Below are 14,922 nucleotides of genomic sequence, written 5' to 3'. Positions count from 1 at the left end.
TAATTGCTAAAAAAACCTGCTGAAGTGCAAAGCGATTGGGCTATTTGAAGTGCAAGAGAGAAAGAACTAGCAAGATCTAAGGGAAAAACTGAAGAACAGACTTGCTGGCACCAGTAATAGTTTCCCTCAGCTCGGTGCCACTGCATGGAGTTTAAACAAGTGCAAACCAGCACAAATATGGGCTTTTAAACCAGAAAGTTGAAAGGGATAGAAAAACTGCCCAAATGGCCAATAAACTACATTCTCTGTGCCAGAAACCACTACTTTTGTGTTAGATAGGCTACCTAGTGCTTACCACTCCCACTGATAAGAAAGAAGGCTTCCCTCCAACATAGAAAGGCTGGGGGGGGGGCTCAGAGGCTTACAACAGTCCTGGATACAGCAAATTTGTATCTGGACTAGACTAGTTACAGGAAAGGTAGGAAACAAGCACAAACATGAGCTTTTAAACCAGACAGTTGAAAGGGATGGAAAAACTGCCCAAACAGCCAATAAACTACAATTTCTCAGCCAGAAATCACTCCTCTTGTGGTAGATAGGCTATCTAGTGCTTACCACTCCCACTGATAAGCTAGAAGGCTTACCTCCAACATAGAAAGTCTTGGGGGGGCTCAGAAGCTTACAAACAGTCCTGGATACAGCAAATCTGTATCCGGACTAGACTAGTTACGGCAAAGGCAGGAAACAAGCTTAACTTTTTTTTTTTACAGAAAAGCAGCTAAAAGAGCAGTAAAACAATTTAAATGCAGTGCAAGCTAACGCACTTGAGTGTGTAGCAGTGTTAAAGCAAATACAGTTTAAATAAATGCCACAAAAGGAGGGGGAGTTTCCATATTTATCAAGGATATCCACTCCTCCAGGTTAGTGGCATTGCACGAAGTATCGGAGACCATCCATGTGCAACTAACAGTGGGCAAGACTGCTTTTCAGTTTATAGCATCCTACAGACCACCCTCTCAAAGTCAGGAATCCCACTCATCTTTCCTGAAAACATTGGAGAACATGAAGATCTCTCTGAACACCATTAGATTGCGTGACTTCAACTACCCAAACATTGACTGGGAGCACTACTCAAGCCCCAGCACCTTAGCCCAAAGATTCCTAGAAATTATAAACTCAAATGCTATGGAACAACTAGTCACCACTCCCACAAGAGGGGACAACATACTAGACCTGATCATTACCAACATGGGGACTCTATGCTCCACACCAGAAGTATATCCCTCATTGGTAAGATCAGACCATAAATTAATTTCACTGGATGTCCACATCCCGACCCCACCCCCAGCCCAGAAAACCACAGTGAAAAACTTCTCAAAAGTGAACTTCTCACTTCTCAAAACTGAAGTGGAATCCTTCAAGGCCCCAGGGCCAGTGGAAACTACGGCCCAAACTGCAGAATCCTATATAAATGCATTCTACGGACATCTCCAGGAATGCATGGATCATGCTATCCCAAACAAAACCAAGACCCAATCATCCAAAGGCAGGCAGTCTGGTGGACCCCTGCCATAAATAAACTGTACAACAGAAGGAGGAAGCTACTACATGATAGAGCAAAATCCCTAATAGGGAAGGCATCTCTGATCAGTACTAGCAAAAAATTACGATCCTCATAAAATCCTCCAAGGCCAGCTTCAAGAGAAAAATTGCACAGGACACCAAAGACAATCATAAGGCTTTTTTCAGTTATGTTAGAAACCTGGGATGCAACTCCCAGACTTGTTCTGAGTTGATTCTAAATGACAAAAAATACACTGAACCCACAGACATCGCCAATATCCTGGCAGACAGGTTCAGTGCAAACTTCTCCCTCCCCCAAAAGAGCAAGTATCTATCCCGGCAGAGGGCTGCCTCCCAAACATCTCAGATGGGGACCTACAGACACTAGATCCTACCCAGTTCGGCTTTGTCAAGGGCAGATCCTGCCTTTTGAACCTGGTTGACTTCTTTGAAACAGTCACCAAAGCCATAGATGAAGGGAAGGTAGTCCACACAGCCTATCTGGACCTTGCAAAGGCATTTGACACAATACCCCACTCGGGCATCATAGATAAGCTATCCAGCTTAAATATAAACCCTTATGTCACAAGATGGGTCACAAACTGGCTCAAAGACAGAACCCACAGAGTGAGAGTTGCTGGAGCCATGTCAGACTCGAAACCGGTTACAAGTGGCGTCCCACAGGGTTCTGTCCTGGGACCACTCTTGTTCGGTATATACTTTTCCGAGGTACAGGCAAACGTGGGAGGACTATGGCTCACCAAGTTCGCAGATGACTGCAAACTGGGTGCCATAATCAACTCTCCAGCTGACACAAACATCCTTCAAAAAGGTCTCACAGAGACAGATAACTGGTGCCAGCGCCATGGTTTACAGCTAAATGCCCAAAAATGTATAGTCATACCCTTTGGCAAAAACAATGTGCCCACAAATTACCACATAGGCGAAAACCCATTAAGTACAGAGAAAGTTATTAGGGACCTGGGGACCCAAGTTGATAGCAATCTCTCCTTTGAAAACCACATTGCCAAAGTGGTTAGAAAGACCTTCTACATAGCCCACCTCATCACGAAGGGTTTCACATCTAGATCAAGAGAGGTAATCGTGCCCCTTTATTCATCCCTCATCAGGCCCATCATAGAATACAATGCCCCTTTTGGGATGTACCTTACCTGACACCTGCAGCAATTAGAAAGACCCCAAAAGTATCTCACCAAGAGGATCAAAGGTCTCAAACAGATGCCATATGCTGCTCGGTTAAAAAAACTCCAGCTCTACTCAGTTGCATACCGCCTACTTCGAGGCGATCTATGCCTGACATACAAAGCTATGTCAAATCCAGAATTAATGGACATGCTCCACCTCAGTAAATCTAAATCCCTTAGAGCCACACGCTCGAGGGACTTGAACCTCAGCACAGAAATAAATAGAACTTGCTGGAGGGACAGGTTCATAACCCAGAGGCTCCCTTCGCTCTGGAATAGAATTCCAGTTCATGTGAGGCAGAGCACCTCATTGAATCACTTCAAGAAGAATCTCGATAAGTGGATGGGGGATCGTAGGTTTGTCCCAGGGATTACTCCCGTGTCACTATTAGACAGAGGCACAGTAAACTAAACTTTAAAAAGGGCACAGTATACTCAAATCAAGGGGTGGCGTAAGCCATACAGAATCGGGATAGGCTTATAATTGCCCCAGGGCAGATAGCCTAGTATGAACCTATAATAAAATTAAAAAATGACTAAAACAAGTGCAGAAAGCAGTAAATTAGGAAAAATCAAGATAAAGGCACTTAGAGTATCAGAATACAATGCCAACAGATATATAATCCAGTCAAGCAAAAATTAAGACAGTGCAAAACTCTGAACAGTTAAAGAGTGCCAAACAATATACTTATCAGCTCTATATTTCCGGATTGTTTGAGAAGCACACTAGTCAGAACAGAAGGAGATTCTAGCAATGGTAGATTCTAGCAACATTTTTTTTTTTTTTTTTTTTTTTTTAGTAAAGTGCAAAGGGAGAAAGGAGGAACAGAAGATAATTCAAGGTTAAGAACCTAAGTGAGTTGGCCTTCTCAAATGTTCTCTCTGTATTAGGTAGAATGAACTAATGACACTAGACTGGGAGGAGTGTCCAAGATCAAATTTACAGTAGGGGTGGGCAACTGCAAAGCCACCAAGTAGAAGAACAAGACACCACTATTTTAGGCAGAGAACACTACAGAAATGTTTATCACAGCAAAAAAAAAAAAAAAAAAACAGCAGAGAGCCACTGAATTAAAGTTTTAAACAGATAAAGGAGCAAGGAGACTCTAGAGAATGCTTTTAACTGCAAACAAATCAGTTATATGATACACTCCTTGGCAGGAAAGCAGATGCTTTTAGCTTTTGTTTCTGAAAACAGCTAATTTCAGTAAACAGATTTGTTTGTAAATTATTAACCTTCTTTTTACCTTATCTGCCTTCTTGATTGCTCATTTTCCTTATAAACATTCTTACTAATACACTAGCTCTGCTGTTTTTAATTCACCTTCACTTTCCATTTCCACTTTTCGTGTAAGATGGCCATGTGCTAACATTTATCTAGGGGTTCATTTAACAGCCAACATTATAGAATTCTAACTTCTGACCCTGCTTCAGTTGTTTATGAAAGAAATGTATAATATAGTCTTTAGCTGTTAGTTTTAATTTATGATTGATGAACTAAGAAGATCTGAGTTCAGTTTCTTTTCTGTTTTATTTTTCTGAGCAGGCAGTCTATAAAATGAGCTTGGCAGCATCACATACCAATGTGGACCCACAGACTGCCGAAGAATGTACTAACCGGATGTTTGTCAGACTGGACAAAGATAAAGATGGTATACCTTGTATATTATTAATAATCTGTATTTGTTTTAAGTTTTAAAATAACCTTATAGACCATCTCAGTATCCACCACTCTGTATTAACAGTGTCATTCTTGAAATTGCATCCGTGAGAACTGAACCAGTGTAGCAACTATCTTAACTTGACTTAGATCAGAACTCTCACTCTTCTGCATGACTGCCAGATAAAAACATTTTTGGTCCATGTGAAGATTGCAGAAAGACAGGTGAAGGCTGCCAGCCTAGTCAAATAAAATTTAATACATAATTCTATCATTTGTATAAATACATGTAAAATACAGGCGTGTGTTTTTAAATGAAAGAAAAACATTGTAAAATGTGAACTTCAAGATTGTTACAACATTGCCCCCTTGCTGTAAAGAAAAACTAAGTCAAGCCTTTCAAATGTGTCTTTTGAAATTGAAATGATTTTATGACATTCTTTGATCTTTAAAGTTGGTTCTGGTCAGGCTGGCTGAAGACATTCTGTCTATTGTGTTAACTAAGGACTAATGGCTAGAGTGTGTATGTGAAATGCCTTTTAGTGTTGTATTCTCCTGTGCAGGTGTTAACTTGTTAAATAATGTAAATGGTGTTTCTATTAGCCTGGGAACTCAGAGCAGGTGTCAAGATGATGCAATATGAATACTGGGAAAACCTAAGTGTCAAAAATGATGTAATCTGGGGAGGACCCAGATACATGTTTGTTAGTGATGTTTTATAAACTGTGTCTCAGAGAGAGAGAGAGAGATATAAAGCATGTCGATCTTGATATCCAACTTACCAGCACTCTGCTTATGTTCACATATAAGTTTCTAGCACTGTGATTTCTTGTAGGAATAGTTAAAGCTAGTAAAGATTAATTAGGTATTTTTCTTTGAAATCAGACCTGTCCTACTTTATTATTTTAAGTTTCTGTGTGATCTCTGAACTCTTAGATATCTCTGTGGTGTAGTAGTTTTGTCTTGAGTTTTAATTATTTATTATAATAAATATTTTTAAAACCTTCTACCTGTGGCTGCTTTGTGTAGAGATAAGCTCTAGAATACATTGCATATTTATAGAGGTTATTGTAATAGACCACTCTAAAGTAATCCTTGACTGTTAGTCATACTACCATTGGATAATAATATTGCACAGTAATAATTGGACACCCTTTAAGGGCCTTTTAGTAGCTGATATTATTAACTGGGTCGTGAGCAAGGGAGCAGCCAGCCCCAGACTGACTGTGATCTCTGTGTGCACTTAAGCGAAATTGTACTTTACTGTGTGTATTTGTTATCCTTTCCTCTTCTATGAGATGACCTCCCTGGTGTTAGTGGTGAGGACTGAGGCTCCTTGATTGCTGGGCCAGGGCATGGTCATCACAAGTGTTTGGCAGTGGTGGGATCTAGTTCACATACTAATTGGCTTGTAGTGGTGTGGGTAGAGCGAATTCCTGTAGCTTATGTGCAGTGATCTCTAAAAGTGTTTTGTACTCTAAAACAGCCACGCAGTCTATACTCAGAGTTCAGATCACAATTGTTTTATTTCTTTTGTTAGCTTAGTGTTAGTCAGGGTGAGCAGGCAGCATGTCAACAGAAGAGTATGGAAAGCTGACAAGGAGCCAGCTGGCAGAGATTTGCCAGGCTAGGGGACTGGTGCATGGAAACCTGACTAAAGCAGACCTGATTACAGCCTTGGTTACAGCTTCATTAGAAAACAGCAGCCTGGGGACTTGAGTTGGAGGCCAGGCGTATGGAACTAGAAGCAGCCGAGAGAATGAGGAGCCTAGAAGCTGAAGAACAGGGACAGCAGAGAAAGCATGAGAGGAAAATGCTGACTCTTTGCAGAGTCATGGAGGTAATGGGGAAGGGAATAACCAGACGCCAGAAGCACAAAAGGTCAGTAAATTTCTTCCACAATTTAAAGAGGGGGATAATTTTGATAGCTTCATTCATATGTTTGAGCGGGTATGTAAACAGTATGAAGTTGACCAAAGTCTCTGGGTACGGTTCCTGATCCCCTTACTCCATGGTAAAGCTGTAACTTCTTTAGCAAAAATGCATGACACTGACTGTTTTGATTATACTGCTGTAAAAAGACATTTGTTAGAATGTTTTAAGCTAACACCTGAAATGTATAGTAAAACATTTTGTGAGCATAGACGCAAGGCTGATGAAAATGTATGTGAATATGTTTTTGAACTGAGCACTTATTTTCATAGCTGGGTGAGTGGATGTCAGGTCACCACTTTTGAAGGGCTGGCAGACCTTTTGGAAAGGGAACAAGCCCTTAGCACTTTGCCTGAGGACATGAGGATCTGGTTAGCTGATAAACAGTGTGCTACTTCAGAGGAGTTGGGGAAGAAGGGAGACCTATGCCTAGCAAGCAGGGCAACCCTGCACAGGAAAGGGACCTCCAGTACTGCTTATAGGACTAAAGGAACCCATGGTGGGCAGCACAGACTGCCCAACAGCATCTGCCAGTAGCAGGGGAAGCCACTAGTCCAGGTACATGTTCAGGAGCTAGGGTTAAATGTTTTGAATGTAACCAGTGGGGCCATGTGGCATACAGATGTTCACGGAGGCAAGGTGGGGAACCAAACGTGAGAGAGCCAGTAAGTGGGAAAGACAAAATGCCAATAGTAGGTTGTCTTGAGACAACAAGGGTATGGAACTACCATCCTGCAGATGTCCTGAGAGGGAAGGATTTGGGTGAGGCAGTACCATGTACTTATGCAGTTAAATGCAGTAAGGCTAGAAGACAAGCATGTGGATCTGGTAGCCTGGGGAAACCCAGACAGACTGCATACTTGCAACCAGGACTGCTGAGGTGGTTACTTCAGGGAGTGAGCTATGCTGTAGCAGTGAGACTGAATGTGAGCCACAGCTGCTTGAGGGACAGGATAACTGCAAAAGTAGAGGTGAGTAGTAGTACCCAGGCTGACAGTGAGGCACTGCTGTCAGAGGATGCCAGATGTCCTGTGGAAGGGGAGCTGGGAAGGGTTACAAGGAGAGACTTGAGACAGGCTCAGCTCTCAGACCCTACATTGCAAGGCTTGAGGCAGGTAGCTAGGGAGGCACCTGATTCTCAAGGGAAGGGGGAATCTGAGTACTGAAACAAAGGGCTACTGTACAGAGAGTGGTCTCCTGAGGGAGGGCTAGAAGGTGAGAGAGTACAGCAGTTGGTAGTGCCTAGAGCTTACCATCTGGTGCTTCTAGCCATAGCTCATGATATTCACTTTGCAGGTCATATGGGCATAAAACGTACAAAGAGGTGTGTTATGCAAAACTTCTATAGGCCTAGAATTTTCAGAGATGTAACAGGGTACTGCAGGACCTGTGAGCAGTGCCAAAAGGTAGGCAAGGCAGGAGACAAGGTGAGAGCTCCTTCAATGCCTTTGCCTGTGATTGAGGAGCCATTTCAGAGGGTATTTATGGATATTGTGGGACCTTTGAGTACCCCAAGTGCCACAGGGAAAAAGTATATCCTAGTGATTGTAGATTATGCTACACAACACCCTGAGGCAGTGACTTTGTCCTCCATTGAGGCCAAGAAGGTGGCAAATGCATTGTTAGAGAATTTCAGCAGGGTGGGTTTCCCAAAAGAAATACTGACTGACAGAGGTGCCAATTTTATGTCAGACCTGCTGGCTTGTCTGTTAAAGTACTGTGGGGTGAAGCATATGAAGACCACCCCCTACCATCCCCAGACTAATGGTCTTGTTAAGAGGTTAAGCTCTGCAATCAAGTCCATGCTACGGGCATTTGCAGATCAGTTTAAGAGGGAGTGGGACAAATATTTGCCCCATCTGTTGTTTGCTCACAGAGAGGTTCCCCAGGAATCCACAGGCTTTTCACCCTTTGCGTTGCTGTATGGGCATAGGGTGAGGGGACCTCTAGATTTAATTCGAGATGCGTGGGAAGGTGAGTGTGAGTCTCACAAGGAGTCTGTTGTGGCATATGTCCTGAACCTCAGGACAAGGCTCAGGGAACTCATGGGACTGGCCCAGGAGAACCTGGCAGAAGCCCAACAACAGAAAAAGGTGTGGTATGACAGGAATGCTCGAGCAAGAGAGTATGCTGTAGGGCAGCAGGTGATGGTTCTCATTCCTGTCAGACACAACAAGTTGCAGGCAGCTTGGGAGGGACCCTACAAGGTGGTAAAAAAGGTATGTGATGTTAACTACATGATGGAAGTGCTAGGCAGATGGCAGGGGCACAAATTGTACCATGTTAACATGATGAAACCTTATCATGATAGGGAGGCCCTTGTGCTGAGCATTTGCAGTGGATTGCAGGAGGAGTCTGAGAGAGATCTTGTGACTGATCTCAGTGAGGCTCAGGCTGGCACCTCGGTGGAAGGGGTAGCAATGTCCCAGCAGCTATCTCCTCCCCAGGTTCATGAAATCCAAGCAGTGTTGCAGGAGTTTGGGGGCATGTTCACCGGGAAACCAGGGAGCACCCACCTGGTGCAGCACCAGGTGGATACAGGACCCCAAAGGCCTATCAGGCCTTATAGGGTGCCTAAGAGAGTCAAACAGACTTTGAGGGAAGAGGTACAGGAGATGTTGGAACTAGGGGTGATTCAAGAGTCCAACAGTCCCTGGGCCTCACCAGTGGTGTTGGTGCCAAAGATGGATGGCAGCAACAGGTTCTGTGTGGATTACAGAAAATTAAATAGTCATACAGAGTCAGATGCTTACCCCCATGCCTAGGACAGACGAGTCCCTAGAGCAGCTGGGTGGGGCTAAGTATCTTACAAACATTGATCTTACCAAGGGTTACTGGCAGGTGCCCTTGACTCCCAGTGCTAGAGAGAAGTCAGCCTTTTGTGACTCCTTTTGGCTTGTACGAGTTCACAAAGATGCCCTTTGGGATGACGAATGCCCCAGCGACTTTCCAGAGGTTGGTAGATCATATCTTAGCAGGAGCAGGAGGGTTTGCCCTTGCTTACATGGATGATATTGCTATCTACAGCCATTCCTGGTAAAAGCACCTTCAGCATGTCAGGGAGGTGCTGGGCAGACTACAGAGGGCAGGGTTGACCATTAAGCCGAGCAAATGTCAGGTGGGTATGGCAGAGGTCTCCTACCTAGGACATAGAGTGGGGAGTGGTAAGATAAGGTCAGAACCTGCCAAAGTGGAAGCTATTCAGGTATGGCTTGCACCTGTTACCAAAAACCAGGTGAGGGCATTCTTGGGGATAGCAGGGTACTACAGAAAGTTAATTCCTAGTTATAGTACCATAGCTGTGACTGTTTTGTGTAGAGATAAGCTCTAGAATACACTGCATATTTATAGAGGTTATTGTAATAGGCCACTCCAAAGTAAGCCTTGACTGTTAGTCATACTACCATTGGATAATAATATTGCACAGTAATAACTGGACACCCTTTTAAGGGCCTTTTAGTAGCTGATATAATTAACTGGGTGGTGAGCAAAGGAGCAGCCAGCCCCCAGACTGACTGTGATCTCTGTGTGCACTTAAGGGAAATTGTACTTTACTGTGTGTATTTGTTATCCTTTCCTCTTCTATGAGACAACCTCCCTGGTGTTAGTCTTGAGGACTGAGGCTCCGTGATTGCTGGGCCAGGGCATGGTCGTCACAGTCCATTCACAGAAATTTCCCATTTTTACATTCCCCCTCTCTTTGGTGTTTGTAATACAGACAGTAATTCAGTGAGGACTTTTCCTGCCTCTTGCATTCCCAACTTTTCAGATGCAGAATTGTAGCTTCCCTGTTCTTTCAGATTTTGGAAATCTTGACCTTGACACCACGCCGCAAATTATATAAAATGTTTAGATAAATATATGTTAACATTTCTCCACTTAGAAATTAAGTTGTATAATGTTCCTAGAAATGCTTAAACACTGTTGCCTGTTTTTCAGAGTAGAAAGTTAGAATAAAGTGCACGTCATAATGCTTTAAAGTAACATCAGTACTGGATGAAAAAATATGAGCATATTTACAGTACTGGATGAAAAAATATAAGAACTGTTTGTTGTGGCTTTCATTAGAGACCTGGTGCTGTTCACTAGTGGTTGTTGTGGTGTAAAATGTAAACCCTTGGACCTTTGATGGTCTCAATGTTCATTATAGTATATGCGGAGGCCCTTAACATTAACCTGCCCAAGCAACAGGGACCTCCGAAGCTGAAATGCAAACAAACACCAGTCACAACCAAAGTGACACATAGCCCACAGCACCAGTGTGCCACCCAACAACAGCCCCTAAGGTAAGACAACATACCCAACACTTTAATCATAGGTTGACTCTATAGTCAGGCACACTGATGTCCCACTCACCAGACTGAACAAGGAGAAAATTACAATCAGCTGCCTGTCGGGTGCCAGGATCCACCACATAACACATGCACTCAAGTCACTCCACAACAAATACAAATGTGACTCTGTCATTGTCCATGTTGGAGTGAATGACTTGAGACATACCTCCCTGGACTACATGAAAAGAGACATGGAAGAGCTCTAAGATCATGTGGCCCAGGCAGGTATGACCCTAGCTCTGAGTAGCATCCTGCCTTCGCCCAGAATGATACCACAGTATAAGGACAAAATGATTGACTTCAACAATTGGCTAAGGTCCTGGTGTCATTCGAAGGGGATCCAGTATCTGTCTGCCTGGGATGACATGATCGACAAACCACAATGCTTTGCCAGAGATGGTCTGCACCTGTTGCCCCTGGGATTCAGGTTATTAGCTAAAGCTCTTGCCACCCCTATAGTGCCTTTTTTAGGCAAGGTTCAAAGAACAAAACCACCACCGTAACAGATACAAGCATGCAAAATCTGAAGGTAATGCTACTCAATGCTAGAAGTCTAAACCTCAATATGCACTCTCTCGAGGTACTCCTAAAAATGGAGAACTGTGCAGTAACTGAGACCTGGTTCAAGGCTCCAGAGAGCACCCCTGCAATACTAGGCTACAACTCTTACCACACTTTTCGGCCACTAAACCAAGACCGAAACACTAAAGGTGGAGGAGTGTCCATATTCACCAATGATATTCACACCTCCAGGCTAGTTGCCCAGCACAGTGTATCTGAAATTCTCCAGGTGCAACTAACACTAGGTAAGACTGCTGTCCAAATTGTAGCTTGCTACAGATCCCCAACCATGCCTCAAGATTCTCACTGCACCTTTCTAAGCATACTGGAAAATATTAAGATACAACCAAACACCCTAATACTGGGTGATTTCAACTACTCTGCCTTTAACTGGGAAAACTACTCGGGTACCAACACCTTTTCCCATCGGTTCTTGGAATTCATAAATTCCAGCGCCCTCGATCAACTAATCCATTGTCCCACCAGGGGCTCCAATATCCTAGACCTGGTCATTACCAACATGGGAAATAGATGCTCCACACCAGTGGTCACCCCCTCAGTGGTCAGGTCTGACCATAAGCTAATCACCATTGATATCCACATCCCACCCCCACTCCCCAGTAAGGAAACTTCTGTAAAAAACTTCTCCAAAGCCAACTTCATGCTACTCAAATCAGAAGTGACAAACCTCATGACACCCATGCAGATGGGAGCTGAAAGTTCAACTGCTGAATCCCACACTAAGGTGCTGTACAAGCACATCCACTCGTGCATGAATCGTGCCATCCCAAATAGAACCAAGACACTCTCCTCCAAAAAGGAAGCCAATCTGGTGGTCCCCTGCCATAAACAAACTATACAACAGAAGGAGGAAACTGTTGCAGAAAAGAGGATAATCCCAGGATAAAAAAAAAACTCAATTACCAGCCTCAGTAAGAATATGAGATCCCTCATAAAATCCTCCAAAGCTAGTTATGAAAATAAAATTGCCAAAGATTCTAAAGACAACCACAAGGCATTCTATAGTTATGCCAAGAATCTAAATGGCAATGCTCAGCTCTGCTCTGAGCTACAACAGAATGGCATTAAATATACTGATTCCAAGGATATTGCCAATATCCTGGCAGATTGATTTAGTCCGACCTTCACCCCCCCCCTCACCCCCTAAAGGGCCCATCTTGATACCAAAAGATTGCCAAATTTTGGTAATCACAGCCACACAGGTAGAAACCACACTCTCTAAAGCTAAGAATATAGCATTCATGGGACCAGATGACATCACGGGCTGTGTACTACATGAACTACAAAATGAACTGGCACCTCACCTAAGTGTCATGTTTAATCATAGCCTCACCTCAGGCTTTGTGCCCACTGAGTGGGGCACAGCTACAGTTATCCCACTCCAGAAGGGGGGATCCACCTTGGATCCTGGGAACTACCATCCCATCAGTCTGACGAGCCTGATCTGCAAGGTCAGGGAATGCATTATCATGGAAATTATAAACAAAGACGTTGGCAACCTTAAAACACTGGACCCCACCCAGTTTGGGTTTGTGAAGGGCCGATCTTGTCTCCTGAACCTGATTGACTTCTTTGAATCAGTCTCCAGAGCTGCGGATGAGGGTAAGGCGGTCCACACAGCCTATCTGGACCTCGCCAAGGCCTTCAACACCATCCCCCACTCTGGAATCATAGATAAAGTTACTAAGCTAGGCATAAATCCCTACGTCACTTGATGGATTGCCAACTGGATTACTGACAGAACCCAGACTGTAAAAGTAGCCGACTCCAAATCCAGCTCCAGACAAGTGACAAATGGAGTACCTCAGGGTTCAGTCCTGGGACCGCTCTTGTTTGGCATCTACTTCTCTGAAGTACAGGTCAACACTAAGGGACTCTGGCTAACAAAGTTCGCAGATGACTGCAAACTAGGAGCCGTTATTGAATCCCCAAATGATGTGGATATTCTACAAAAGGGCCTTACAGAAATAGATGCTTGGTGCTAGAGCCATGGGCTCAAGCTTAATGCCAAGAAATGTATAGTTCTCTCCTTTGGGAAAAACCATGTACCCATGAATTACCACATAGGTGGCAGTACACTAAACACTGAAGATCTGATGAGAGACTTAGGGACACAGGTGGACAGTGGTCTCACCTTTGATAACCACATCGCCACAACAGTCAGGAAATCCTTCTATGTGGCACACCTCATCACTAAGGGCTTTTCATCCAGAAAAAAGGAGGTCATTGTCTCACTGTACTCATCCCTCATTAGACCCATTATAGAGTACAATGTCCCATTTGGTATATACCTCACAAGACATCTGCAACAGCTGGAAAGGCCAAAGAAATACCTCAATAAAAGAATCACAGACCTAAAGCAGATGCCCTTTGCTGACCGTCTAAAAGAACTCCAGCTATACTCTGTGGCATATCGTCTACTCAGAGGCGATCTCTGCTTAACATACAAGGCCATGTCAAATCCTGAGCTGTTGGACATGCTCCACTTAAAGAAATTCCAATTCCTCAGAGCCACATGCTCCAGGGATCTAAATCTTGTCATCACAATGAACAAAACATGCTGGAGGGATAGGTTCCTGACCCAGAGACTCCACACACTCTGGAATAGACTGCCCATACATGTCAAGCAGAGCACCTCCTTGGACCTCTTCAAAAAGAACCTTGACGATTGGATGGGAGATAGGAAATTCACACCAGGGATCACGTCAGTCGCCCTGCTAGACAGGAGTCCAGGGAAGTAAATATTGTGGGAAGAAATATACAGGGAATTGTTATGGCTAGGCTTGTATAGGCCCTAGGGCCAATAGCCTAGTACCAACCTATGAACCTATAGTGATGCACTTCCCCTGCTTAGGAATATTTCTACCATATCCTCTATCCTCTCAGTCATTCTCATTATGTATGAGAAGGGTTGCAGTAAATTGCACTCTATGTGTCTAACAGTAACACTCTGACACAAGCACTACAGTAGCCATTGTTTATTTATTTATTTATGTATTCATTCATTCAGTGTATTAATTTGTTTGATTACAGTCAGACATCTAAGGTGTATACAGTCAATAAAGTGGCTGGGAACCATACCTCTCAAACTGTTAGAGCAAGAAATCTGTAGAAAGCCATAAATAATGGTGGAAAAAGGCCCCAAAATAGGAGCATGTTTTAAATATTGCTCTTATAAACTTAGAAAGTCGATAGAATAACACGTTTTGCAATAGCATGAATTTTCTGAAGTTTATGAAGTCTGAAACTCAAATGTCTGTTATTATTTTCTAACTTCATCCCTCAATGATTTGCCAGTTGCCAGAAAAACCACAATTTTTGAGAAACAGACCGAAAATATGAGGCAAAAATCTGGGCATTCTGCTAAAATCTGCACAGTTGAGAGGTGTCCTGGGAACAGGCAGCCTGTGAATCAAAGTGACCAACACCTGCTGTTGTTTGATTACATTTAAACAATCTGGCTTGGCAGTGCTAGTGGATGTTTGATTGAAACAGTTTGAAAGACATAACTTACACCCATTTTTATTTGCTGACTGTCAAACAGCTGAAGTGTATACCACCAATAAAGTGGATATTACTACCTCCTATATCCAAATGAACTATCTCAAATTTGCTCTGGCATGTATTTTGAAGGAGAAGTCTCCTAGTAGAAGAGTGCTGTTTGACCAGTTATTTATGTAAAACTGTAACCATGGCTCATGACCCT

The 14,922-nt window shown here is 43.4% G+C and overlaps 1 protein-coding gene across 1 annotated transcript in view; it reads left to right on the top strand.

Moving 5' to 3' along the window:
• LOC122815180 (guanylyl cyclase inhibitory protein-like) overlaps positions 1 to 14,922 on the top strand; it is a 397,270-nt gene that overhangs the window by 378,868 nt on the left and 3,480 nt on the right. Inside the window, exon 4 of the mRNA XM_044087463.1 lies at positions 4,255 to 4,360. Coding sequence (XP_043943398.1) covers positions 4,255 to 4,360 — 106 coding nt within the window. The remainder of the gene's footprint in view (positions 1 to 4,254; positions 4,361 to 14,922) is intronic.

The sequence above is a fragment of the Protopterus annectens genome, chromosome 11.part0 (genome assembly GCF_019279795.1).
Source record: "Protopterus annectens isolate FY-2018-M chromosome 11.part0, PAN1.0, whole genome shotgun sequence".
NCBI lineage: Eukaryota > Metazoa > Chordata > Ceratodontiformes > Protopteridae > Protopterus > Protopterus annectens.
Note: the sequence above shows the minus strand (reverse complement) of the source record. Positions and strands in the feature narration are given on the sequence as shown.